Source organism: Ctenopharyngodon idella, chromosome 13 (genome assembly GCF_019924925.1).
Source record: "Ctenopharyngodon idella isolate HZGC_01 chromosome 13, HZGC01, whole genome shotgun sequence".
In the NCBI taxonomy this organism is placed as follows: domain Eukaryota; kingdom Metazoa; phylum Chordata; class Actinopteri; order Cypriniformes; family Xenocyprididae; genus Ctenopharyngodon; species Ctenopharyngodon idella.
Window position 1 is genome coordinate 25855206 of NC_067232.1, and position 26121 is coordinate 25881326.

Genomic DNA, 26121 nt, shown 5'->3' on the forward strand with positions numbered 1-26121 from the left:
CAGCATGCAGAAAAATGGGCCACACACACACACACACACACACACTACTTTGCTATCTAAATGGGTGTGCATATACTTCTATTGTTTCTATTGCAAATCAGGACATCCCCAAAAGGAGATTTTGGGAGTATTTGTCAGGTTTAGCTCACTTCTGGGTACAAATTTGTTCCCAAAATATGGTTAATTAGGTACACACACACACTCATCCTGTGTGCTGAATGGTACAGTAACTGCGGTTTACCTTTTGTTATCAGCGGCCTTGATAGTGATCTGAAAAGACATGACTGAATTGTGTTGGCCGGTTTCAAGTGGCTCTGTGTGTCCGTGAGTCCCTGCAGAGGTTTGGCAGGCGTGTTTCAGCAGTCATCTAAGAGTTGAGCAGGTTTAGTGCGCTTAAAGAAACATATGCTGCATGGTAATTAGGGCGATAATGCGCCACATGCCGACTCTCAAGCACTTCACAGACCACCGTGCCTCTTCCTCTGGCTCTCTCTTCATTTCCCACACACACACATGAGTCTGTTTGTGTGAAAGTGAACCATGTGGCGGTTAATTACTTCAACTAGCTCTCACCACGCAGTAACGTCTGAGCATAAATATTGATGAAGTGCCGACAGAAATATGTTTCCCTGTGTCAACAAGTCCTTTTGCGGAGGACGGAGCGCTGCATGCTGGCGAAAGAGTGCTGGTGTTTCCTCAACTTCACACAAGCGCTAATTTCCCTTCATTAGTAAACTTGTTTATTAGTATGCAGAGGAGACACTGACTCATTCAGCCGTCATATGAGTCATCTGCTCTGCAGTCCGGACTCGTTCTGTTCTGACTAAATTCCCTCTCGGATTTCACTCATAATCTCAGGACTAGCTGAGCGAGTCGTTTCTGAAGTTTGATTAGAAAGTGAGACGAAGCAGATTGATTAGTTAAATACTACCATACATCTAGTTTAATGCTTTGTTTAATAGCTTCACTGGATATAAAATCTTTATAGCTAGAACTACTCTTACAAAATCATAGATTGTTGGTATATGAAAAATCTGGATAAATTAAATTTTTAAATGTATTATACAAAATGGCAATATAATATGTAAAATATGTGTATTCGATTTTATTTTTCCCTTATTGCCATTTGTGTGACATCTGGTGCAAAATTGAAAATTCAAATGCAATAATGCAATTTACATTTTCTGTTTCCTTTACTTGTTTTAACATTACATTTAAATATACAGGTGTACACATTATAATTCGCAAAATTATTAGCAGAAATGTAGGGAACTTTTTCATTTGTTAATGCAATATGGGTGGCAAGATCTTTTAAATGCATTTATACTCACTATTAAGACATTTGAAATTGCATAATGCACAATGAATGTATGTGGACTTAAAAATGCATTCTGAGGGAATTGCATTAACATGTTTACATATTCCCCTGTCATTGCCACTTTACATATTCCATTTTGCATATTGCATTTCACATTGAATTGATCCAGCTTTATGCTTCCATAATCAGATGGTCTTTAATATACACCAGATGTATTCAGTGTCAGAATTAAAACCACAACAGACACAAACAGCCACAATTAAATTATGTAAATAAAAATAAAGTCTGTATGCTTGATGCATTACCTCACGGTTCTTTCTTGGGCTACATGATTTGAGGAAAAAATTTGATTTTTTTTTTCTGATGAAAATTGTGATTGCAATTTTAAAAATCTAGGTTTGCTTTGCTTATTTGAAGCAGAGTTATTATACTTAAAGCTGCAGTCCGTAACTTTTTTTGGTTAAAAATGATCCAAAGTCAATTTTTGAGCAAGTAGATAACCAGCCAGTGTTCAAAACTATCTTCTTACCTTAGCCCGATTCACAACGGTAAGCTTGTAATAATGTTTTATAATACAGTAAGAGTGGTACTGGTGGGTTTCCGCGAGAAATTCGAGCATGCAGCCGTTTGTCTTCGCGTCATTACGTCACGTCTGTAAACAGAAAGGAAGGAGTTCCAGCTAGTAGGATGCTGCTTGTAGCGGATCATTTATAGCCTGTTCTCACAGCAGCTGAAATAACTCAACTTACCATTTTGATGGCGGACTGTAATCCAGAAAGGTCCAAATGGCAATCATCAGTGACAACTGGAGATTCACCCGTAGTCAAAAGCAAAAGACTGACTGTGGAGAGGCTACAGAAATTGAAATCTACAGGTAACGCTAATACACACAAAATACACAGTCACGCAATGCTGATGTTGTTAACATTAACAATTTGAGAACCAAGTGTAACAGTAATAATCATTTGCACGGTTTGGCATGATCCAAGCTAAGCAATTATTTAATTTAATTCTGCATATAACTGCAATTGCAGGTTTCAAACAGAGATGGCGACAAAGAGGTGAAACTTCCAGACTGCAGCTTTAACTAAACTAAAACTAAAAACAGTTAGGTACTAAAATAACTAAAACTGAAATAACAATATATAAAAATGATATAGACATATTAAATGAAACAAAACCTTTAAAGGGTTAGTTCACACAAAAATGAAAATTATCCCATAATTTACTCACCCTCAAGCCATCCTAGGTGTATATGACTTTCTTCTTTCAGCCGAACACAATCAGAGTTATATTAAAAATATCCTGGCTCTTCCCAGCTTTATAATGGGAGAGATTGGGGGATGAGATTTTGAAACCCAAAAAAAGTGCATCCATCCATCATAAGAGTAATCCATACAGCTCCAGGGGGTTAATAAAGGCCTTCTGAAGCGAAGCGAAGCGCTTTTGTAAGAAAAACATCTATATTTATACCTTTTTTAAACTGTAATCACTGGCGAGTCGATTCCGGCGGAAGAGTGAATTTTGACCTGACGTATGGATTACTTTTATGATGGATGGATGTGCGTTTTTGGGCTTCAAAATCTCAGTTACCATTCACTCCTATTATAAAGCTTGGAAAAGCCAGAATATTTTTTTAGTATAACTCCTATTGTGTTTGACTGAAAGTCATAGGATGGCTTCAGGGTGAGTAAATTATGGGATAATTAAAATTTTTTGGTGAACTATCCTTTTAACAAGAATTAAAATAAAATTGCAAAATATAAAAATATTATAGTATCTCGGTGATACTAAAATAACATTGCTTTGAAGGGATGTAATTTCATCAATATAATAATAATAAAATTACATTTTGTTTATTATTGTTGTTGTTTTTATTACTAAATAAAAATATATAAAATACTAAATCAAACGCTTCACTCTGAAACACACAGCGCATATATTTATTTAAATGAACCGCAGTAATGTGATTTGATAATTGCACCATTTTGTTTTTTTGATTAATCGTGCAGCTCTAGTTCTTTCTGTGCTGTATTTGGTCATGTGATATGTTTGATTGACAGCTGTCCTGGTGTGATTCAGGTGAGTATGAGGACACTCAAAACTGGTTGTCATCTGCTGTTGTTTTGTGTCCGGCTCTCATTCTTCTCTCTATTTTCCGTCGTTCATTCCAAGACTTGTTCCTGCAGGGATGTGATGGATTTCTTGACATTCTCATTCTGATTAGGCCTCTCAATTAATCGCCGCTCTCCCCTTGTACATACAAACGGTGCTGCTCTATTTTACGAGTGGAACCTATACGGTAATGTTGCTCTTGGCAGCGTGGAGATCCTCTGGCGAGAGAGACGGAGAGAGAGAGACGGGAACGGCCCAGTCTGACTCCACCAGCCAACCAAAACACCAGTCCCTTAATCAGAGCAGAATCACACACACACAGCTGTAAACGTGCATGTTGGCAGTGATGGAGTGAGTTAGTGTGGTCGATCCTACAGGACGCTGTACTATAGTAAAAATATACAGCCTCCATTATGAAGCTCTGCCCTACACAGCTATTAAACTGTCAATGTACATGACATACGTCTACACACATAGTTCTTTCCGTAGCGCTAATTGTTTGATTTAAGACCAGGTCGGACCGTTTGCAGGTTCAACGTTTGTGTTTTTGACCTGAGGATTGAAATGTTTCAAATTACACTTTAGGATTGTGTTATATAAATCTGCTTGTTATTATATACCCTTTTTTTCAATAAAATTGCATGCACTGAACTAAACCGTTCAGAAGAAGACCAGAAACATGAATTTACCCCATAAACTTACTGTATCAAATTTGATACACACTTCTAAGGCCTCTAAATGATCAAACTCTGCTGGTTAACCTGTCGCACACGATCTCCTACAGTCCTTCTGTCATCTGATTAATAGTTTAGACTGTTTTATTAAGTAAAAGTCTTTTAGTATAATTGTACAAGGGTCATTGACCCTTAAGGTTTTTAAAAGTGTAAAAAACTTAATGGAGACATAATTAATTTTGAAGTTTTATTAAGTGTTAACAATGAGATTATGTGGTTTTTATAATCAATTAATACTGCTTTTGTCATTTTTTATAAGATGGACAAAATTTGTCACCAAAAAAGTAATTCGGTTTAACCAAAATTTTTTACAGAATGACACTTTTCGTTATACCGAATGACGATATTTTAAAAAAATGCTAATAGGCTGATATCTAGCTAGCTATCTTGTTATCTTACTATCTAGCTAGCAAAAGAACAATCAAACATTTTATATTTAGATTTTATATTTTAAAATATTACAACATTTTCCATGTTTTATAGCGGTTGTACCAAATGACCTGATGTTTCGGGACATGCGTATGAGCAAGTCAAAACATGAATTTTTCAAATAGTTAAGAGAGTTAGTTACTTTGCTTCATGACCATGTGGTCCTTTGCAGGTGTCTGAATGATGGCACATCCTGTCACATGATACTGACCGCATGACTTGATCCAAAATGGTACCTTTATATTAGTTACTCCGAATGACATCAGTGAAATTCATTTTTCCGTTCTCATAACAAAGCAACAACTTCTACACATAATTTTTAAAACCATTTTGCACTGTTGATATATGATGTTATAAAATCATGCCAAAATAAAAAATATATACATTTATTACATTTTAATATATTTTAATCACAAATGAAATGGCTGTATTGGCCTTTGGACGGTTAAAACAAATGACTTTTTGACACTTCAAAATCTTTAAAATACCTTTTTATGTAGCAAAATATAATTAAAACCTTTTGGATTCAATAAAAGAGATCTAGAAGATTATTAAGGCCTTTGGACAAAAAAATTATCCGTCACGTCATTGACCCACAAACGTCCTCCTTCAGCTTGTGCTTAACATGTCTTTCTGCTGTGAAATCTGATTTTTATCAAGTAAACACAAGAATAACTTTGATATTTTTAGTAATATTTCAACTGGGCTGAAGCAACTATGTTTTACTTACTTATCCAGACCTCACTTATTAGAAAAAATCATGAGTATCAAATATGATCATCAGGCTTTTGAGGAAGGTTTATTTGTTCATCTCTCAATCATCATTATATTGCATTATATGTTTTAAAACTACAGAGCTTTGATCATAAAACTAAGCATTTAAATATCATCTTACTAAGACATTATTGGCAGATATTGATATTTATATGCATTTTATGTCAGTTTCTGCTATACTGTTATAAAGATCTCATTGATTTACATTACAAGCGTCCATATAAATCCATATAAATATCAGCATCTGCACCAAATTGCATATTTTTGCTCAGTTTGAGTCTCTGAATGAAGCTGAGCTTTTTTTTCCTTCATATTCTCATACTATATGAGCCATAAAAGCCTGATGTATCAAATATGATACTCATTAAAAACAGATGCAAACTTGTTTTATACTTTGTCTAAAGATTCAATCAACCTTTCCATTTGAAATAAAAAAAAAATAATAATAATAAAATCTTGACTATTATTTCATATGTCAGGCTTTACATGATTAAGAACTTAAATGGAGTTGATTTTGAGTTAATCTCGACTTCTCTATAAATATTGATTTTAACTCTCTCACTCACACACAATCTCTGGTTCTCTCTGATGATTTTTGCCCTCTCTTGGCTGATTGGCTCTCGGGTGATGTGATGTGGTAACCATGGCGACTGGAGTTTAATTCTTTCATTATGGCTCCGTTTGTCTGATGAGGGTTTGTGTCTGTCTCTCAGGTTAGACAGATGAGAGAAAGACTAACAGCAGACAGACTGACACACTGAGTGACCTAAACGGCAATTACATTCACAGTTTCCAGCAAACTTAGTCTAGTGAATTTCATTCGCTGCTTTAGTATGTTTGTGTTTCGGTGTTTCTATGAGTAAATCCTTTCAAATAAACTCCTGTCAAGTTCATTGTTTTTCCAGTCTCTTGACTGTCTCACGTAACCTGCTGTTTATATAGTACAGACAAGTATGTAACTCGTCTTTAATCCCATAAACCCAGATTTCACTTCATCATCCTGATCTAATGGCGCCTCAGACTCCATAAGCAGCCAATATTTGTTCAACCTTTAGAGGAACATTGAGAATTTTATGATGGAATAGTCAGTGTCTCATATGTTGAGCTGAAACCAGAGACAAACCTTAGATCAACCTTAAATCATCCTCAAATAAACCTCATAATTGAAACTGCTGATGGAAGAAATGAAGAAATATATTCAAATGTTCAACTCATTATGAAGTGCATGGAAGAATTTAAAATGTAAATGTTTGAACTGATTATTTGTTACTTCTCTAAATTGATAGTGTAGAAACATTCAGAATGTACTGTGTTTATTCAGATGATTGTTATATTAATAAATTTATACTATGCTCTGCTTTTATTTGATCACAAGTACAGTACAAATAGTAATATTATATATTATAACAATTTAAAGAACTGTTTTCTATGTGAATTTATTTTAAAATGTTTTTGTGGATGCCGTGATACATTTTTCTTTGATGAATAGAAAGTTTAAAAAAATATGTAAAAATGAAGATCATGCTGCACCTTTAGGCGCTCGCAACACTAAAGTCATGGGTTTGATTCCCATGCTGATAAGATGTAGGTCTATAGCATGAATGCACTGTAGGTTGCTTTTAGATCTACTAAATTAATAAGTTTTATCAAACACTAGAGTAATGAAAAAGTGTTCCTGAGTGCGTTTGTGTCCTTTTACTGGTCTTTTAGTATTCAATGTTTCATTAATATTTCACGTTTATTTACCTTTTCTTGTTGTTGTTCAAGCTCCAGTGATACTGACTGGAAGAGAGCCTCTATAGTGGGCAGAACTATTTTCATGCTCTGGGTTTTGAAATATTCATCAGTGAAGCCCCCTGACTTCGACACTTTACAGGCCTGTTATTATCCTCCGATTGTGAAATATCAGAGCATGATTGTGAATGCTGCTAATGAAGCGTTTTGGAGACGATTGTGGACAGCTGGACAATGGAGCTCTGTTGTGTGAATGTAGGTCAGTGTGTGTGTGTGTGTGTGTGTGTGTGTGTGTGTCTTTGTGTTCTCATTGATGCTTGTTCTACTCTTGTTTGGACACATACAGAATTTCATTTTATTTTGAAGAAAATGTGAGTACTGTGTACAAAACTCACTACTATTATGATTGGATGTTGTGTGTGGTTGCCAGGGTGTTGTTATGTGGTTGCTAATGTGTTGTGGGTGGTTGCCAGGGTGTTGCTATGTGGTTGGTAATGTGCTGTGGTTAATTGCCACGATGTTGCTATGCTTGTTAGTTTATTGTGGTTGGTTGACAGGGTGTTGCTGTGGTTAGTAATGTGTTGTGGGTGGTTGCCAGGGTGTTGCTATGTGGTTGCCAGTGTGTTGCTATGTGGTTGCTAATGTGATGTGGGTGGTTGCCAAGGCGTTGCTATGCGATTGTGTTGTGGGTGGTTGCCAGGGTGTTGCTATGTGGTTGCTAATGAATTGTGTGAGGTTGCCCAGGTGTTGCTATGCTGTTACAAAAGTGTTGTTTGTGTGGTAGCCAGGGTATTTCTATGTGGTTGGTAATGTGCTGTGGTTAATTGCCACAGTGTTGCTATGCTTGTGAATTTATTGTGGGTCAATTATTGTGGGTGGTTGACAGGGTCTTGCTGTAGTTGATAATATGTTGTGGGTGGTTGCCAGGGTGTTGCTATGCGATTGTGTCGTGGGTGGTTGCCAATGTGTTGCTCTGTGGTTGCTAATGTGTTGTGGGTGGTTGCCAGGGTGTTGCTTTGTGGTTGCTATGTGGTTGCTAATGTATTATGTGAGGTTGCCCAGGTGTTGCTTTGTTGTTACAAATGTGTTATTTGTGTGGTTGCCAGGGTATTGCTATGTGGTTGGTAATGTGCTGTGGTTAATTGCCACGATGTTGCTTTGCTTGTTAGTTTATTGTGGTTGGTTGACAGGTTCTTGCTGTGGTTGATAATATGTTATGGGTGATTGCCAGGGTGTTGTTATGTGGTTAGTAATGTGTTGTGGGTGGTTGCCAGGATGTTGCTATGAGATTGTGTTGTGAGTAGTTGCCAGGTTGTTGCTGTGTGGTTGCTAATGTGTTGTGGGTGATTGCCAGGGTGTTGCTATGCTGTTAGAAATGTGTTGTGTGTGTGTGTTGTTGCCAGGGTGTTGCTATATAGTTGGTAATGTGCTGTGGTTGATTGCCACAATGTTGCTATGCTTGTGAATTTATTGTGGGTGGTTGACAGGGTGTTGCTGTGGTTGATAATATGTTGTGGGTGGTTGCCAGGGTGTTGGTATTTGGTTGGTAATGTGTTGTTGGTGGTTGCCAGAATGTTGCTATGTGATTGTGAATGTGTCGTGGGTGGATGCCAGGATGTTGCTATGCTTGTGAATTTATGTGTCAGTTATGGGTGGTTGACAGGGTGTTGCTGTGGTTGATAATGTGTTGCTGTGTGGTTGCTAATGTGTTGTGGGTGATTGCCACGATGTTGCTATGCTTGTGAATTTATGTGTCAGTTATGGGTGGTTGACAGGGTGTTGCTGTGGTTGATAATATGTTATGGGTGGTTGCCAGGGTGTTGGTATTTAGTTGGTAATGTGTCGTGGGTGGTTGCCAGAGTGTCGCTATGCTGTTATTAATGTGTTGTGTGTGGTTGCCAGGGTGTTGCTATGAGGTTGCTAATTTGTCGTTGGTGGTTGCCAGGATGTTGCTATGTGTTTGTTTTGTGGGTCGTTGCCACAGTGTTGCTGTGGTTGCTAATATGTTATGGATTGGTTGCCAGGGTGTTGCTATGTGGTTGTGACGGTGTTGTGGGTGGTTGCCATGTTGTTGGTATGCAATCTACTCTATATTTAATTTCATTCTTGTCTAGGAGCAATAAGTAAAGAGATAAATATTAAAGAGATAAAATTTTAACCTCATATTGTTCTAATCCTAGATGACTTCATTGATTTTGTGTAACACAACAGAAGACATTTAGCAAGAGTCTTTTCTTTGTGTTTGTTGTGTGTATTTCTGCTTGTTGTCATCACTCGTATCTCTGTAGGGGAAGCACTCTGTTATTTTTGGCGTGTGGTTATCAGTTTAACGTGGCACAAGCACAACTGCCGGACCACAAAGCTCTGCTTCGCGCCACAGAGACCGCATGATCTTCAGACCGGTCTCTGAGCCATATGCGCTACAGATGGGTCAGTCTCTAGTGCTGTCACGGGCTGGTCCGAGGGTCCGAGGTCGTTAATCAGGGATCTAAGTGCTGCCGGACCGCAGCAGAGAACAATAATGTGCCATAATCAGACGTCATCAGCACATCAGGATGATTTATGCCGCTTTTTACCTGGATAATCTCCCAAACAGACACTAAACAGGGCTACCTTGCACTCTAGGTATTAATTTTTCATAGAAAATTGTGCATTTCTACTGAAGTATGTCTTTTATAATTATGACATGTTGCTTGTCATCTGTTGTAATGGTTATTTTTTCCCCCTTTTTTACTGAAAAAGCCTTGTAAAAAGTAATCATAGAGACTCTGAAGTGAACTCTTATCTTGTTGGCCCAGTAAGCAGCCACCAAGCAACACCCTTGCAACCACCTTAAAACACCACTGGAACTACCTAGCACACCCTGGCAACCACATGGCAACCACCTAGAACACCCCAGACAGCAACCATCTAGCACACCCTAGCAACCAATTTGGAACACCCCAGACAGCAAACATCTAGCACACCCTAGCAACCAATTTGAAACACCCTGGCAACCACATAGCAACACCCTGGCTAGTTACTGTAATTCTTTTTGGTGCCTTCAGATTTTGTGCAGAATTACAGATAGCTGCTTTAACACTGTGTTGAGCTAAATGTAAATCTAATACTCAACTACAAAATTGACAATTAAAAAAGAACAGTCTGCTGTGAAAAAGGTTTATCTTTGTTTAAGGACACAAACATCAGCCTCCACACACTCAAATGTAGAATGAGAACTGACAATCATTATATCACGGAAAGACAGTAAACATTTCCTGAGGAGAGCCGGTGTGTGTGTGTGTGTGTGTGTGTGTCTGTGAGGGATTACGGGCTTGAGCAGTCACTGTCTCTCTCTCTCTGAGCCTCTAATCATTTTTACTGTGAAAGATTTGAGCGCGCTCACTGAGCCACTTACTATTCCTCTGCTAGCGTTTGCATGCATGAATCGTTCATGTCCCTCAATGTTTCCCTCGAAAATGTTGTAGAAACGCAGGAACAAAAACCATTGGAAATTCTAGCATATTAATAATGCAGAGCTGAATGAGACCGAATAACCTTAGATCTTGTGATTGTTGGTGCTCAGTGTCATAAATGTTAATGGATTTTTTTTTATTATTTTTTTTTATTAAACAGCAACCCAAATAGTAACAAAATGTGCATCTTTTATTTATCACGTCAGTGTTATTTGGGTAACACTATAAGGTCCCATTTGTTAACCTAAGTTAACTACATTAGTTAACATGAACGAACACTGAACGATGTTTCTAAAGCATTTATTATTCTTTGTTCATGTTAATTTTAACATTTGCATTATTAAAATCAAAAGCTGCATCTGTTAATATTATTTAATGAACCTGCGCTAACATGAACTAACAATGAACAGTAGTGTTTTTATAAACTAATGTTAACAAAAAATAAATAAATACTGCATCAAATGTACAGTATTGCTCATTGTTAATGCTACTTAATGCATTAACCAATATTAACTAATGAGGCCTTATTGTAAAGTGATACTGTTATTTGAATAGATGCATAGAGCTTGAATCTCACAAAAACATGTCCAGATAACCATAATCTTTTAATAAAGAAAGAAAAAATTTACATTTCTTTTTTTTTTTTCATTATGTTCATGATAATTCAACACAAATGCTCATCAGACGTGTTCTTGACTGATTTTGTGAGATTCACTCTGTCCGTCTGTTAAACTGGCTGATGTTCAAGTGTGACTCAGTGTCGTCTCACCCCCGTCTCGCAGCGAGCTCATCCTGTCCAACATTGATGTCGGCGTTTCCGGTAATTGGCAGTGTCACGTGACCAGTTCCCGTGGCAACAGCTCAATCGGCATGGAGATCGTGGTGCTGGAGACAACAGCGCTGTACTGCTTGGCCGAGAGGGTCAGTAGCAACAAGGGTGAATTCAGGTGTGTCCGCAGCTACAGAAGCCCAGTGAACCATCAGCAACATCACACACTGACACAGACGCCATTACGGCCCGAGAACCAACTTACAAATCACTGTAATTGTGATGCTTCAGTGCCTCTTTGTTCCTCTGTTGTATTTTAATATCAGTTCTCTGATTGGTGCTTCTATAGCTTCATGTTCTGTGTTTATGCAGGACATGTCTGTAATGGGCTGGAAAATTAGCCTTGTCACCAGAGGAATTAGTGTAATTTATTACTGAGCATTTGTGCTTCACTGACAGCAACAAATGGACACTGTTCATGTTCACAAACCTCAAGTGTTGTGTTAAAACTCAGAACATGATCAATTTCCTGAAAAGACACTTAAGTCACACTTACACTGCCATTCAGAAGTTTGAGCTCAACCATCTAGCACACCCTAGCAACTGCATAGCAACACCTTGGCAACCACTTAGCATCACCATAATAACCATATAGCAACATCCTTGCAACCACCTAGCACACACAAGCAACTTCACAGGAACACCATGGCAACCACAAAGCAATGCCCTTGCAAACATTTAACACATCCTAGCAACCACCTAGCACAACATGCAACCACATAGCAACACCCTTGCAACCACATAGCAACACCCTTTAACCACCTAGCAATACCCTTGCAAACTCCTAGTACACCCTGGCAACCACCTAGCACACCCTAGCGACCTAGTAACGACATAGCAATCTTTGAAACCAACTAGCACACACTAGCGACTACACAGGAACACCCTGGAAACCACATACCAACACCCATGCAAGCTCCTAACACACCCTGGCAACCACCTAGCAACCACATAGCAACACCCTGGCAACCACCTAGCACACGCTAGCAACCACATAGCAACACCCTTCAACCACCTAACAACACCCTTGCAAACTCCTAGCACACCCTGGCACCCACCTAGCACACCCTTGCAACCACATAGCAACACCCTTGCAACCACCCAGCATACCCTGGCAACCACATAGCAACATCCTGTCAACCACCTAGCACATCATTTTTAAACAAATGAATGCAGCCTTGGTGAGCATAAGAAACTTCTTTCAAAAACATTTAAAAAATGTTACCCATCCCAAACCTTTGAATGGTAGTGTAAAATGTCTGAATGTTATTGTGTTATATTGCAAAATATCACAGCCATTTATGGTGCATTAAGTGCCATTAAGTCGCATTTATTGTAAAGAAAGATGCTCAAGCACACTTTACAAACAAAACATTTGAGAAAAAAGTTTGTTGGGTTTGAAATGCTAAATCAATATATGTTGATAGTTGAAATCAATGTTAAAAAATCTATATTGTGTTTGTTGGTGGTTAGTGGATGACGTTGATCATAAATCCACTAAAATCACCAAAACTGATTCAAAACACTGAGACTTCAAACAGTGAAGAGAATACAGACACTTGATCTGCTGAATCACATTCACATGTTGCTTTCTCAGGTGGCCGAAGACGTTGGCTGGTTTCATGGCCTTCCTGCCGTGTGTGGTGGCCAGCGCTAGCTCCGCCCCTCAGGAGAAGAGGGCGTGGCGGAGGTGTGACCGCACAGGCCGCTGGGCGGAGCATGACTATAACCAGTGCTCATATGCAAGCCAGTTCACACGCAGCCTGCATGAGCTCACACAGGTCTGTAATCTTCATCATCATCATCATCATTATCATCAATAGCACATGGAGTTTTATTGGAGTCTTAGATGCCTGGGCACCAAATGATGCTGCTGGAGGGCCGTTATCCTGCTGCAATCGCTTCTGGCACGATACACCTGATTATACTGAGCAGATGTTCAACTAGACCTTGATTTACTGAATCACTTGTGTGTTAAAGCCCGAGAACATCCACAGCGAAGGGATTCTTTGAGATTTGATTGGCTCAGGCCCTCTTTTTAATTCCTCATGCATGTCTCAATAATCTTCACAATTATTATTTTAAGTTTAGCAACCACTAATGCATCCAGACATGTCCCAGACAACATGCAATAATCTGACGCACAATCCTAGCAGCCAAAACACTGATTTTAACTAGTAGAATTTGGAAAAGCGCATTTACGTTACTGCTTAAAAGTTTGGGGTCAGTTAGATTTTTTTCATGTTTTTGAAAAAAGTCTCCAAGGCTGAATTTATTTGATCAAAAATACAGTAAAAATGTTGAAATATTATTACAATTTAAAACAGCTGTTTTTTTATGTGAATATATGTTAATTGTAATTTATTCCTGTGATCAAAGCTGAATTTTCAGCATCATTACTCCAGTCTTCAGTGTCACATGATCCTTCAGAAATCATTCTAATATGATGATTTGCTGCTCAAAAAACATTTCTGATTATTATCAATGTTGAAGTTGTGCTGCTTCAGATTTGTGTGGAAACTGTGATACAATTTTTTCTTTGATGAATACAAACTTCAAAAGAACAGCATTTTTTTTAAAAATTGAAATCTGTTGTAGCATTATACATATTTTTAATGTCACTTTTGATTAATTTATTGCATCCTTGCTGTATGAAAGTATTATTTTTTTCCAAAAAAAAAAAAAAATAATATGCTGAAGGCATCATAATCTTCTGTAAAGATTTTTTTCTCTTTCTCTCTAATGCAAATCCAGATACCAGTGAATGTCTCCAATGCGCTGGTGTTGGCGCAGCAGCTCTCCTCTCTCACCAGCAGGGCGGCGCTGTTTGGAGACATGATGGATGTGATATTTGTCACTCATTTGGTAGAAAGACTCACCCGCCTGGTGGATCATATCAGAGAGGTGAGAATCAGATCCCATCATGCCTCAACCTGTTTAATCCATCAGGATTCTGACTATACAGGTGCATCTCAATAAATTAGAATATCATGAAAAAGTTTTTTTTTTTGCCAAGATTTTATTTAATTCAAAAAGTAAAACTTAAATATATTCTAGATTTATTAGACATAAAGTAAAATATTTCCAGACTTTTTTGTTTTCATTTTGATGATTACAGCTTGCTGCTCATCAAAATCAAAAAATCAGTATCTCAAATTATTAGAATATTTAATTTCAAGTTCTATTAAATGACCATTCTCAGGGTATAAATACTGGGTTTAGGTCAGTAATCCCAACAGCAGTCATGGGGAAGTCTGCTGACTTGACAGTTGTCCAGAAGACGATCATCAAGACCCTCTACAATGAGGGTAAGCCACAGAGGGTCACTGCTGAAAGAGCTGGCTGTTCGCAGAGTGCTGTGCCAAAGCATATTCATGGAAAGTTGACTGGAAAGAAAAAGTGTGGTAGGAAAAGGTGTACAAGTGAAAGGAATGACCGCAGGCTTGAGAAGATTGTCAGGCGAAGCCGATTTAAGAACTTAGGAGAGCTTCAAAAGGAGTGGACTGAAGTGCATCAAGAGCCACCGCACACAGACATCTTCAGGAAATGGGCTACAACTGTCACATTCCATGTACCAAGCCACTTCTGAACCAAAGACAACGTCAGAAGCGTCTTACCTGGGCTAGGGAGAAAAAGAACTGGACTGTTGCTCAGTGGTCCAAAGTCCTCTTTTCAGATTAAAGTAAATTTTTCATTTCATTTGGAAATCAGGGTCCCAGAGTCTGGAGGAAGAGAGGAGAGGCACAGAAACCATGTTGCTTGAAGTCCAGTGTGAAGTTTCCACAGTCAGTGATGATTTGGGCTGCCATGTCATCTGCTGGTGTTGGTCCACTGTGTTTTCTGAAGTCCACAGTCAACACAGCCATCTACCAGGAAATTTTAGAGCACTTCATGCTTCCTTCCGCTGACAAGCTTTATGGAGATGCTGATTTCATTTTCCAGCAGGATTTGGCACCTGCCCACACTGCCAAAGGTACCAAAAGCTGGTTCACTGACCATGGTGTTACTGTGCTTGATTGGCCAGCAAACTCGCCTGACCTGAACCCCATAGAGAATCTAGAGGAAGATGAGAGACACCAGACCCAACAATGCAGATGACCTGAAGGCCGCTATCAAAGCAACCTGGGCTTCCATTACACCTGAGCAGTGCCACAGGCTGATCGCCTCCATGCCACGCCACATTGATGCAATAATTCAGGCAAAAGGAGGCCCAACCGAGTATTGAGTGCATAGAAATGAACATACTTTTCAGAAGCCTGACATTTCTGTTTAAAATATCCTTTTTTTTTTTTATTGATCTTATGAAGTATTTTAATTTTTTGAGATAGTGAATTGGTGGGTTTTTGTTAAATGTGAGCCAAAATCATCACAATTAAAAGAACCAAAGACTTCAAAGTACATTGTCAAAGTACTTCAGTCTGTGTGCACTGAATTTATTTAATACACGAGTTCCACAATTTGAGTTGAATTACTGAAATAAATGAACTTTTCCACAACATTCTAATTTATTGAGATGTACCTGTATTCAGTCAGTCCTGCACAGAGGGATCAGGGTAATTTGGAACCATTTCTAAAATGGAACCGGTTCTTGATACCCATTCCTAATGACAAATATGCATCACATTAAGTTTATTAGTTTGTTTATGTTAAAACTGTGTAATCCAAATGAATGGACATTTTAAATGCAATTCAACTACTTAAATCTTAATAAATTTAGGCCTAAAAGTATTGAGGAAGAAGTGCAGTGACCTGTTAATATGATGTCCAGTCAGATGCGATGAAGACTGTATTGATATGCTGGTCTGATTAAAGCGAGTGATGGATTTGTCTGCATGTCTGTTCCGCACGCTTGTTTTGCTCGGCTGTCATTGAGGCGGCGCTCTGCTACTGTGCAATTTAGGTGCAATTTGAGTCACGGCACATTGTTATCAGCTATTTTCAGCTTTAAGTGTTATGTACACGTGTTCAGTGAACACGTTTAGCATTTTAATAACACTGGCAGACTCCGCCAGAAGAGCTCTTGAAGGGGTTGAATGTGTGAATGAGGAGAAAACAGACTCGCTTCGGGGAAATTTGTATTAATTACATAACAGAAGAAGAGCTGTTCCTTCCATATGTGACCTTCAGGCCAGACACACACTCCACGCTAAGTATGCAAACATTTGCATGCATTTGGAAGAGGTTTTCATTCAAATTTTATTGACTGTGCATTCAAAGTTGTATTTTATAAGTATGGGCATTGACTGGGAATCAAACCTTTTGGAAAGCAACAATGCACATGTACTTGTGTAGAGAATGCTTGAGGCGTTAATGTTGATGCTTTTTGTTGTATTTCTGAAGTGCTGAATCTACAGCTCTCGTGATTAGAGCCGCATGTTGTATATGATTAGCACAAAGCTGCTTTATGGGTAAATAAAAACAGAACATGACTTTAACTGTGTGCTAAGCATACACTTCATTTACAGCCCTCTTGAAACACTCAGATTTAATACTAATGCTGCTCATTCACTGCCTAGTGAGAGCTTAAAGTTAAAGTAACAATAATGTATTCCAGTCATGGTTCAAAGGTCATTTACGAGCTTCAAGGTCACATAAGAGCTGTGAATATTGTAAGTAAATGAGATATAACCTTCAGTTCTGCTATAGAGACTCATCTTAATCATAAATCTCAGTGCTCTTATAGTTTTTGATGGCTTGTATAAATTCAGTTCAATACAGTCCGTTTATGGTGAAAAATATGTTCTTCCTCAGTATTGTCTTGTTTTCCAGTACAAATATTGAAACGTTCTTAAATCAAGATACATTTACTGGAGAAGCAAAATGACTGAAGATATTAAGTCTTATTTTCTGGAAAATTTGATCAAAAAGAAGTGTTTACACTTAAAACAAGAAGAAAAAAAATGTAACAAAGTGGTCAGAAAAATAAACTGAATTTAAAGAGAAACAAGTTTATTTTTCTGTTTTAGGGGTAATAAGTAAATGATAAATAAAAGAGGGCACAAAACAGAGCCTTGAGGAACACCAGTAGTAACAGATGAAGAGTATGACCTGAAATTTTTAAGGTGGGCAAATTGAGTGCGTCTGGAAAGATAAGATCTGAACCAGGTGAGAGGAACACCAGTGATACCTATAGAGAGTAATCTATCTAAAAGAACTTGATGGGAAATAGTATCAAAGGCCGCACTTAAATCAAGTAAGATAAGTATGGTTAAGAGTCCAGAATCAGCTGCCATCAGCAGATCATTAACAACTTTTACCATGGCAGTCTCTGTACTATGCAATGGCCGAAAACTAGACTGGAATTTTTCAAACAGGCTATTTTTTTTAAGAGGTGAGCATGAACCTGAGATGCAACAACCTTTTCCAAGATTTTTGAAAGAAAAGGTAGATTGGAAATTGGGCGAAAGTTGGAAAAGTTGTTAGGATCAACACCCGGTTTCTTGAGTCTTGGAGTTATAACAGCAACTTTAAAAGATGAAGGAACAACCCCAGAAGTTAGAGAAGAATGTATAATATCGGTTACTATACCAGATAAAGTGGATAAGCAGGCTTTAACCAAGTGAGTAGGGAGTGGATTTAACTGACAGGTGGAAGACTGTTATTTTCTGGAAAATTTGATCAAAAAGAAGTGTTTATACTTAAAACAAGAAGAAGAAAAAAATCTGCCAAAGTCGTCAGAAAAATAAACTGAATTTAAAGAGAAAACAAGTTTATTTTTCTGACCCCACTGGCAGATATTTCTCTTGTTTTAAGTGTAAAGTCACTCAATTTTGCTTCTCCAGTAAATGTATCTTGTTTTAAGAATGTTTAAATGTTTGTACTGTAAAATAAGATAAAAAACTGAGGAAGAAGATCATTTGCGATCATTATACAATCGTTCTTCTGAGCTGTGATTGTTTTTTTTTTCTACAGGTTGGTGACCTTGTGTAATACCAATAAACTCAGTGTTTTTTAAATACACAATAACCAGGTTTATATTTATCATCAATAAATTAAATTTGTTTCAATCTCATATATTTTAACTATTTGAACAAGCAGTGCTTGTTCCATAGTTAGACCTATTTTAACCATGTTCATACTTTTTAACTGTACAATTTAAGCAATTTCAGTAAATGCATTTTGAAATTAAAATTATTTAAATAAAATCAAATACATTCATATAGTTAATAATAAACTATACCATGATTATTGTAAGTGCAAAAAAAAATCTTACCTGTTTCATTTATGTATGACTGACAAATATGCATCACATTAAGTTTATTTGTTTATGTTAAAGAGGCCATATTATGCCCTTTTATGAGGTCTTGATGTTGTTTTTGGGCTCTACTAGAACACGTTTTCATGCTTGATTGTTCATTATTTTCCCCATATTCTCTATTGTTGCAGCTCCTCTCTTCCCAGTCTGTCAGTAACGCTCTGTTTAGTTCCTGTCTCTATAAAGCCCCTCCTTCTGAAAAGCACAATGTGCTCTGATTGGTCGGCTGGAGCAGTGTGTTGTGATTGGTCAAGCACTTCTAGCGTGTTTGGGAAATGCCCCGCCCCTTACCATAACCATCAGTTTCAACACACTACTAACTAACTCAACCAGGCCCCGCCCCTCTATTCTGTGTATGGATTGGGCGGGAATTATTTAAATGAGGAATATTGTGACGTGTTTGTTCCCGGAAGAAAACTCAAGACTACAATGGAGGCGTTTCAGGGAGTTCAGAAACAGTGTGCAATGATATAGAGAATAATTCCTGCTGGAGGGACTTTGGAAACCTTTTTCACGCTCAAACAGCAACATTACACACTACAGACAGATGAACATGGAAAACAGCAGAATAGGACCCCTTCAAAGTTGTGTGATCCAAATGAATGAAAATTTGATATGCAATTCAAACACATACAGTGTGTTTGAACTGCAGTGATTTATGAATGTGTGTTTCTCTGTAGTTGGGTGACCAGGTGTTCGTCATCGCAAGTAACATGATGCAGGTGGAGGAACACGTTCTCTGGATGGCTCAGAACGAAGCTCGCGCTTGTACGCGTATCGTCCAGTGCGTGGAGCGGATCGCAGATCTCGTGCTCAACACAAACACCACCGTCATCTCAAAGGTGATGCTCTATACAGGCTTTCATTCAGGTAGATTTCATTATGTGGGAGAAATGTTTTTTCTGCTTTTCTGAGAAGGAAAAAAACCTTTTCTACTTAATAGTTGATATTGAAATGTATTCAGTGTTTACATTCTTGCTTGAATTATTTCGTTGGCTTTGTGCTGCACTATGCGCAATGACGATATAGTTGAATCCCATTTAAACTGTACTACAAGCAGACGGTGACATATACAACCTTATTTGGTAATGAATTTTGCACAGGTTAAGGAAAAAAAGGACAAAAGCAAAACAACAAAAAGTACAAACATATCAGTAGCCGGTACCAATACCAGTCAAATTTCACAGTTCTTTGTACCAATTTTGGTACCATAGCAAAAACTTTTGTAATTGTTTTGTTTTCATTTTTTTAATTTAACTATTTGAAAATTAAATAAATGAAATTGGTTCATTTTTAATGCTATTAATGATTATAAGTAAATAATACATTAAAACATTAGCATGTAGCCTTCAAATATTGTTCAGTTAAATAAACATTAAACAAATCCAATGAAAAGCTAGTATTAATATTAAAAAAAATCAAGGTAACAGAACGAGTGGCAGGTCTGTTGAACTTACACTTTAATGCATGGATCTATTTTGATATATCCGATTTTTTTTTTTTTTTTTTTTTTTTTTGTCCCATCCATTGTCAAACATCGCAGTTTCACATTTAGTCCCTTATTTTATACAGTTGTCACTCCTAAAACTTTGCAGCATTAAAAATAAAACTTTTATTCAAATTATGAATAGGTTATACTATCAGAAAGCGATCAAAGAGCACTGCCTTTATAATCAATGAAGCTGATATCACTTTAGTTCAGTCGCAGCACAGGTGAAAACTCCCGTTATAATCAAAATAATCTGTCTATGCTGCACAATTAATCTCTTATTTACATCGTCTTCAGACTTTGTTGGTTTTAACGAAATGATTCGCGAGCATGCAGAGCTCGCTCTGAACAAACTCTGACTTAAAGGGCACCTATTATGCCCCTTTTTACAAGATGTCCAGACACCATGTAAAAGTGGATTTTGCATAATAGTTGCCCTTTAAATGCCTCTGATTGGCCATTGCGTTCGCATGCTCTGTCTGTGATTGGCTACAAAGCTCAACGCTGCAAAAACACATTGTAAATAGAAACCTTTGAGCTCTTCACAGAGCGCAAACACGAATACAGACGGGAGTGTTTGAAAGCAGCCGGTTATCAGCAGGTATCGTGTCATGAGTTTATAACTTTATCTTTATATCAAGTTTATATCTTTATTTCTCACACTTGCGAGTTTTTATCTTGCTATTCTGACTTTATTTCTCGCAATTCCGAGTTTAGATATAAGTGTCAGAATTGTGAAATAAAAAGTCAAAGTTATTGACTTCCATACAAAACATAAAATTTATTGATTTGAGAAGGGGAAAAAAAATTGCATTATTAAAATATGCACTTTAAAAAGAGGTGGAATGTATGTATATGTAGCTAATTTTAATGAAGTGTTCACTGCAAAACAATATTGTGCATGAAATGCATGCTGCTTTTGATTAAAAACATTTATTTTGTGAATTGGCATGAATTACTCTTGAGATTTGCTCATTAAACACTAAAAAAGGGGCTTGTGTGCTGCTGATTTATTCCCTGATGCATTTTGGGCCGTGGGATCCTTGCGTTTGCTAATCTGTGGACTAATACTGTAGATAATACTGTATCTCAGGTGGGTTTCTACTCTAAACGTGTAAATATTGACGTAATCACAAACGCATTTGCCTTCATCCGTTTCTGAGCTGCTGGTCTGTTGTTATTCTGATAATGTAGGGTACAGACTCAGATCGTTAATGGAGTCTTTGTTTAGTCTTTTTATATTTTCATAATCAGTCCTTGACTCACTCAGCAGAACCCTCGTACAATGAATGATGTTTATTTTCCAACAAGCAATTAGTGTGAGGAAAGTAGGTCGCGTAACGTCCTCTGTCTCTGTTTCTCTGCAGGTTTCTGCTAACATCGCTCTGGAGGCCCTGATGGTCAGACCGGCCGCTCTGATGGGTTTATTGTGTACCGTGGTGCAGCGGCCACCTCTGCTGCCCCCTGTGGCTGACGTGGGTCACGGCGAGGGCGTCAGCATCACCGGATCACAGCACGACACCCTGCTCAACTTCAGATGTCACACGGTTAATGTCTCGGGGTCACCCATGGGTCAGCTCAGCCAGGTGAGAGTCATCACTAACCAACCAATGTGTCCAATAACCTTTGAACTAGTTATTCTGTCCAAGTTACTTGAATCAAGGCAAGACACTTCAGGCAAAAGCATTGTTTTTTCATGCACTGGTCAGTTTTTTTTAGGTCTATTTTGCTTCCATAACATGTCTTCTTTTAGACTAGTGGAAAGAAAACTTGTAAAATACACATTTAAGTGTTTGTTATCTGCATCTGTAGATTTCGATGTAAAGGCGGTGAGTTTGAGTGAGAAATCTCCACTTAATTTGCACATCTGTTCACCTGTAGTGTCTTTCCTTGAAATAATTAATTATTTATAAATTTGAAATGGTTTTAATGTCTGTTTTAAGTCATCTAATTATGATTCTCTAAATGCTTTAACAAGTAAATATTTTATTTAAATGTTAGAATTATAAATATTTTAAATTATAAACATTGATTTTAAATATTTTATAATTTTATATTTTATTCACAGGGTTATATGAGCAGTTATTATGTCATTATGTCTCTCGCTCTCTGGCCAAATAGTTTTTCTTTCTGTGTTGATGAATTTCCTAGTGAAACAGGAAGTTGGCATGTTTTTAGCCTTTAGTTTAAGTCACAGCCAATACCTGTTACTAGCACTGCCTGTCAGAAGTTGGTGGTATTTATAACTGAGGGGGCGGGGCATTCTTATTCTAGACAGCATTTGATTGGACAAAGGTTTGTATCCGCCCCAGAGAGCAAGAACATGAGTCAACAGTATTTTCCATCTGCTTTCTTAGATGAGAGACTGTACATGTATATTTATGTGTGTAAATAAATATACATTTATATTTACTTAACATTTAAGTGTATATGTGCTTAACGTTTCTTTCACACAGCAGTGAAGCTCAGTCCTACTGATGGTTTGTTTTTATAACTGCATGTTATTGTTATTGAACACACTAGTATTCTGAAATCCATTTAAAGAGACAGTATTTTCTGACAGTGACCATCCAATGTGATTGCGACAATAGAAACAAACTGAATTTATGTGACTTGATAACACAAGGCTGTTGTGATGAGATGAAGCTAAAACAGGAGTCTGGGTTTGATGGGCTGAAGCTTGTGTGATGTTTGGAGGAAAGAACAGAGAGAGATGAAGGTGTTAATAATATCTGTGTGCCTGTTCTGGACGTCCAGCTGTGAGTTCTGGAGCTCTGATGAGGAGATCAGGCTTCAGTCTGAGGAACGGTTCCAACACACAATCACACCGAGACTCACTGTTTACCTGACTGATGGACTGCTTCACTCATCCATCCATCAGCAGACATAGAATAGAATAGAATAGAATATTTCCCCATTGTAAAACAATAAAATAATAAAAAACAATAAAAACACTCATGATGGCGGTCAAATATTTGGAATAATTATGATTTTTTTAAATGTTTTTTAAGAGAAGTTTCTTCTGCTCACCATTTATTTGATCAAAAATACAGTAAAAAATAGTGAAATATTATTACAATTTAAAATAGCTGTTTTCTATGTGAATATATAGTAAACTGTCACATGATCCTTCAGAAATCATTCTAAAATTCTATAATTATAAGTTTAAATATATATAATATATATAGTTTTAAATATTAAAATATTATAAGTTTAAATGTATAAATATATTACAAGCTTTATATAAAAAAATTAATTCAGCCTTTGTGAACAGATCCTTTGTGAAAAAAAATCCTTATTATTCCAAACTTTTGGAAAAGTACCTGCATATCATGTGACCATTAACTGACATCAGAGCAGTGTGAACATGCAAATATGTTTTTTTTTTTTATTTGTTTTTTTTATTATTAAAATATTAGCTTAAAATCTTTTTGCTTAAAATGGGTTCAGCTGACAAAACCGTTTGGGAATCACTGGTTTACGGAATGGCTGTCAGATTTGAAATGCTGCAGTTCTTTGAAATGCTGCATAGTTCTGGATTGTTCTATGATAATTCTTTTGTGTTTGTAAAATATATAGATTAAGTTTATCCTCAGGACTCAATGCAGAACTGTTGAGCACATCATCGAGTAGAACGCAGAACATTGGTCTAATGAGGAGCAACAGTGAAGTTCACTATAATTCACACAAACGCTGGAGGCTAATCTCATATATCAGTCTCGGGGTTGGTATAATTGATCATCATTCTGCCCTGGTGCACACTAACAAGTGAACTACCCGCTGACTTCTCTTTGAAATATATTTTGATTAGGTCTTCATTTGCCTGCTGTGTGTCAGTTGCCTCTGGAAGATTTAGATCATTCATAATGATCACATCATTCACATACAGTTTTAATATAACATTTAAATCAAATATTACAAAAACCATTTTGTCGTCTGTCTGTCCTTACTGGAATAGTTTAGCCAAAAATGAAAATCCATTATTTACTCAACTCCACAAATGACATATGACTCGTGCACTATATTTCAGATCTTCTCAAATCATGTGATTCTTTGTTTGAATAACACTGATTATCTCTTCATCACGGCACCTGTTAGTGGGTGGGATATATTAGGCAGCAAGTGAACATTTTAAAGTTGATGTGTTAGAAGCAGGAAAAATGAGCGAGTTTGACAAGGACCAAATTGTGATGGCTAGACGACTGGGTCAGAGCATCTCCAAAACTGCAGCTCTTGTGGGGTGTTCCCGGTCTGCAGTGGTCAGTATCTATCAAAAGTGGTCCAAGGAAAGAACAGTGGTGAACCGGCGACAGGGTCATGGGCGGCCAAGGCTCATTGATGCACGTGGGGAGCGAAGGCTGGCCCGTGTGGTTCGATCCAACAGATGAGCTACTGTAGCTCAAATTGCTCAAGAAGTTAATGCTGGTTCTGATAGAAAGGTGTCAGAATACACAGTGCATCACAGTTTGTTGCGTATGGAGCTGCATAGCTGCAGACCAGTCAGGGTGCTCATGCTGACCCCTGTCCACCGCCGAAAGAGCCAACAGTGGACACGTGAGCATCAGAACTGGACCACGGAGCAATGGAAGAAAGTGGCCTGGTCTGATGAATCACGTTTTCTTTTACATCACGTGGATGGCCGGGTGCGTGTGCGTCGCTTACCTGGGGAACACATGGAACCAGGTGCACTATGGGAAGAAGGCAAACCGGTGGAGGCAGTGTGATGCTTTGGGCAATGTTCTGCTGGGAAACCTTGGGTCCTGCCATCCATGTGGATGTTACTTTGACACGTACCACCTACCTAAGCATTGTTGCAGACCATGTACACCCTTTCATGGAAATGGTATTCCCAGGTGGCTGTGGCTGTGTACATATGAAAAATATGTATATTTCATGAAGCGATGCTGTTTACAACATACATAGACAGTATTTAACATATATTTGAAATATATTCTGGCCAGAAAAAAACAAAAAAAACAATAAATTTTTTTTTTTTGTCATACTTTTGTATTATTTGTGTCCATCTGTGAGATTTTCTCATTCTTATGTTCATCTCCTCCATTTGTTTCTGTGTCTCTGTGTTTAGGCCGTTGCATCTGCAGAGCTGCATTAAAGATGTATTGCACAGCTCTCTGACACTCACTCACCTGCATGAAGCAAACAGAGAAACGCCTCTGAATGCTAAAACACTGGAAGCGTTTCATCTCCACTGCGCTAGAGAGAGAAAGAGAGAGAGAATTGAGTCTGTAAATTACTCGACTACATTATCACACTGAATAAAAGTAAAGATAAAGACACTCTTCCATCGACAGCTAAACCATCAAGCATATCTGACCCACCTGACCTGTGAGGGCAAAATTAAACATGAGTGTGCAAGAGAAATGCAGAGCTTCGTCTCGTTCATTTGAACTTTCTCTATAATCATTATCTGTCACTTTGACTGGGTCATGGTCTGTGTATTTATTTTCACTGATAATTACATAGCCATACGCCAGTCCATTTGTGTATGCAAATTTGATATTGTCTTCATATCACTGATATTATCATTTCCAGAAGTGAATAATTCATATCCAGAGAAGTTTTAGCAGTGAGTAGTTTCCCTGAAGTAACCACAGTTAGTTTAAAGGGTTAGTTCAACCAAAAATGAAATTTCTGTCATTAATTACTCACCCTCATGTTGTTTCACACCCGTAAGACCTTCGTTCATCTTCAGAACACAAATTAAGATGTTTTTGATAAAATCCGATGGCTCAGTGAGGCCTGCATCACCAGCAATAACACTCCCTTTTTCAATGCACAGAAAGCTACTAAAGACGTATTTAAAACAGTTCATGTGACTACAGTGGTTCAACCTTAATGTTATGAAGCAACGAGAATACTTTTTGTACGCCAAAAATAACAAAAATAGTGACTTTATTCAACAATATCTAGTGATGGGTTATTTCAAAACACTGCTTCATGAAGCTTCGAAGCTTTACGAATCTTTTGT

The 26121-nt window shown here is 37.6% G+C and overlaps 1 protein-coding gene across 2 annotated transcripts in view; it reads left to right on the forward strand.

The window, feature by feature from the left end:
* LOC127525418 (adhesion G protein-coupled receptor A3) overlaps nucleotides 1-26121 on the forward strand; it is a 154580-nt gene that overhangs the window by 42476 nt on the left and 85983 nt on the right. For both annotated transcript variants that reach the window (XM_051917952.1, XM_051917953.1), the window contains exons 8-12: nucleotides 11342-11506; nucleotides 12986-13169; nucleotides 14143-14292; nucleotides 19324-19485; nucleotides 21500-21718. In XM_051917952.1, coding sequence (XP_051773912.1) covers nucleotides 11342-11506; nucleotides 12986-13169; nucleotides 14143-14292; nucleotides 19324-19485; nucleotides 21500-21718 — 880 coding nt within the window. The remainder of the gene's footprint in view (nucleotides 1-11341; nucleotides 11507-12985; nucleotides 13170-14142; nucleotides 14293-19323; nucleotides 19486-21499; nucleotides 21719-26121) is intronic.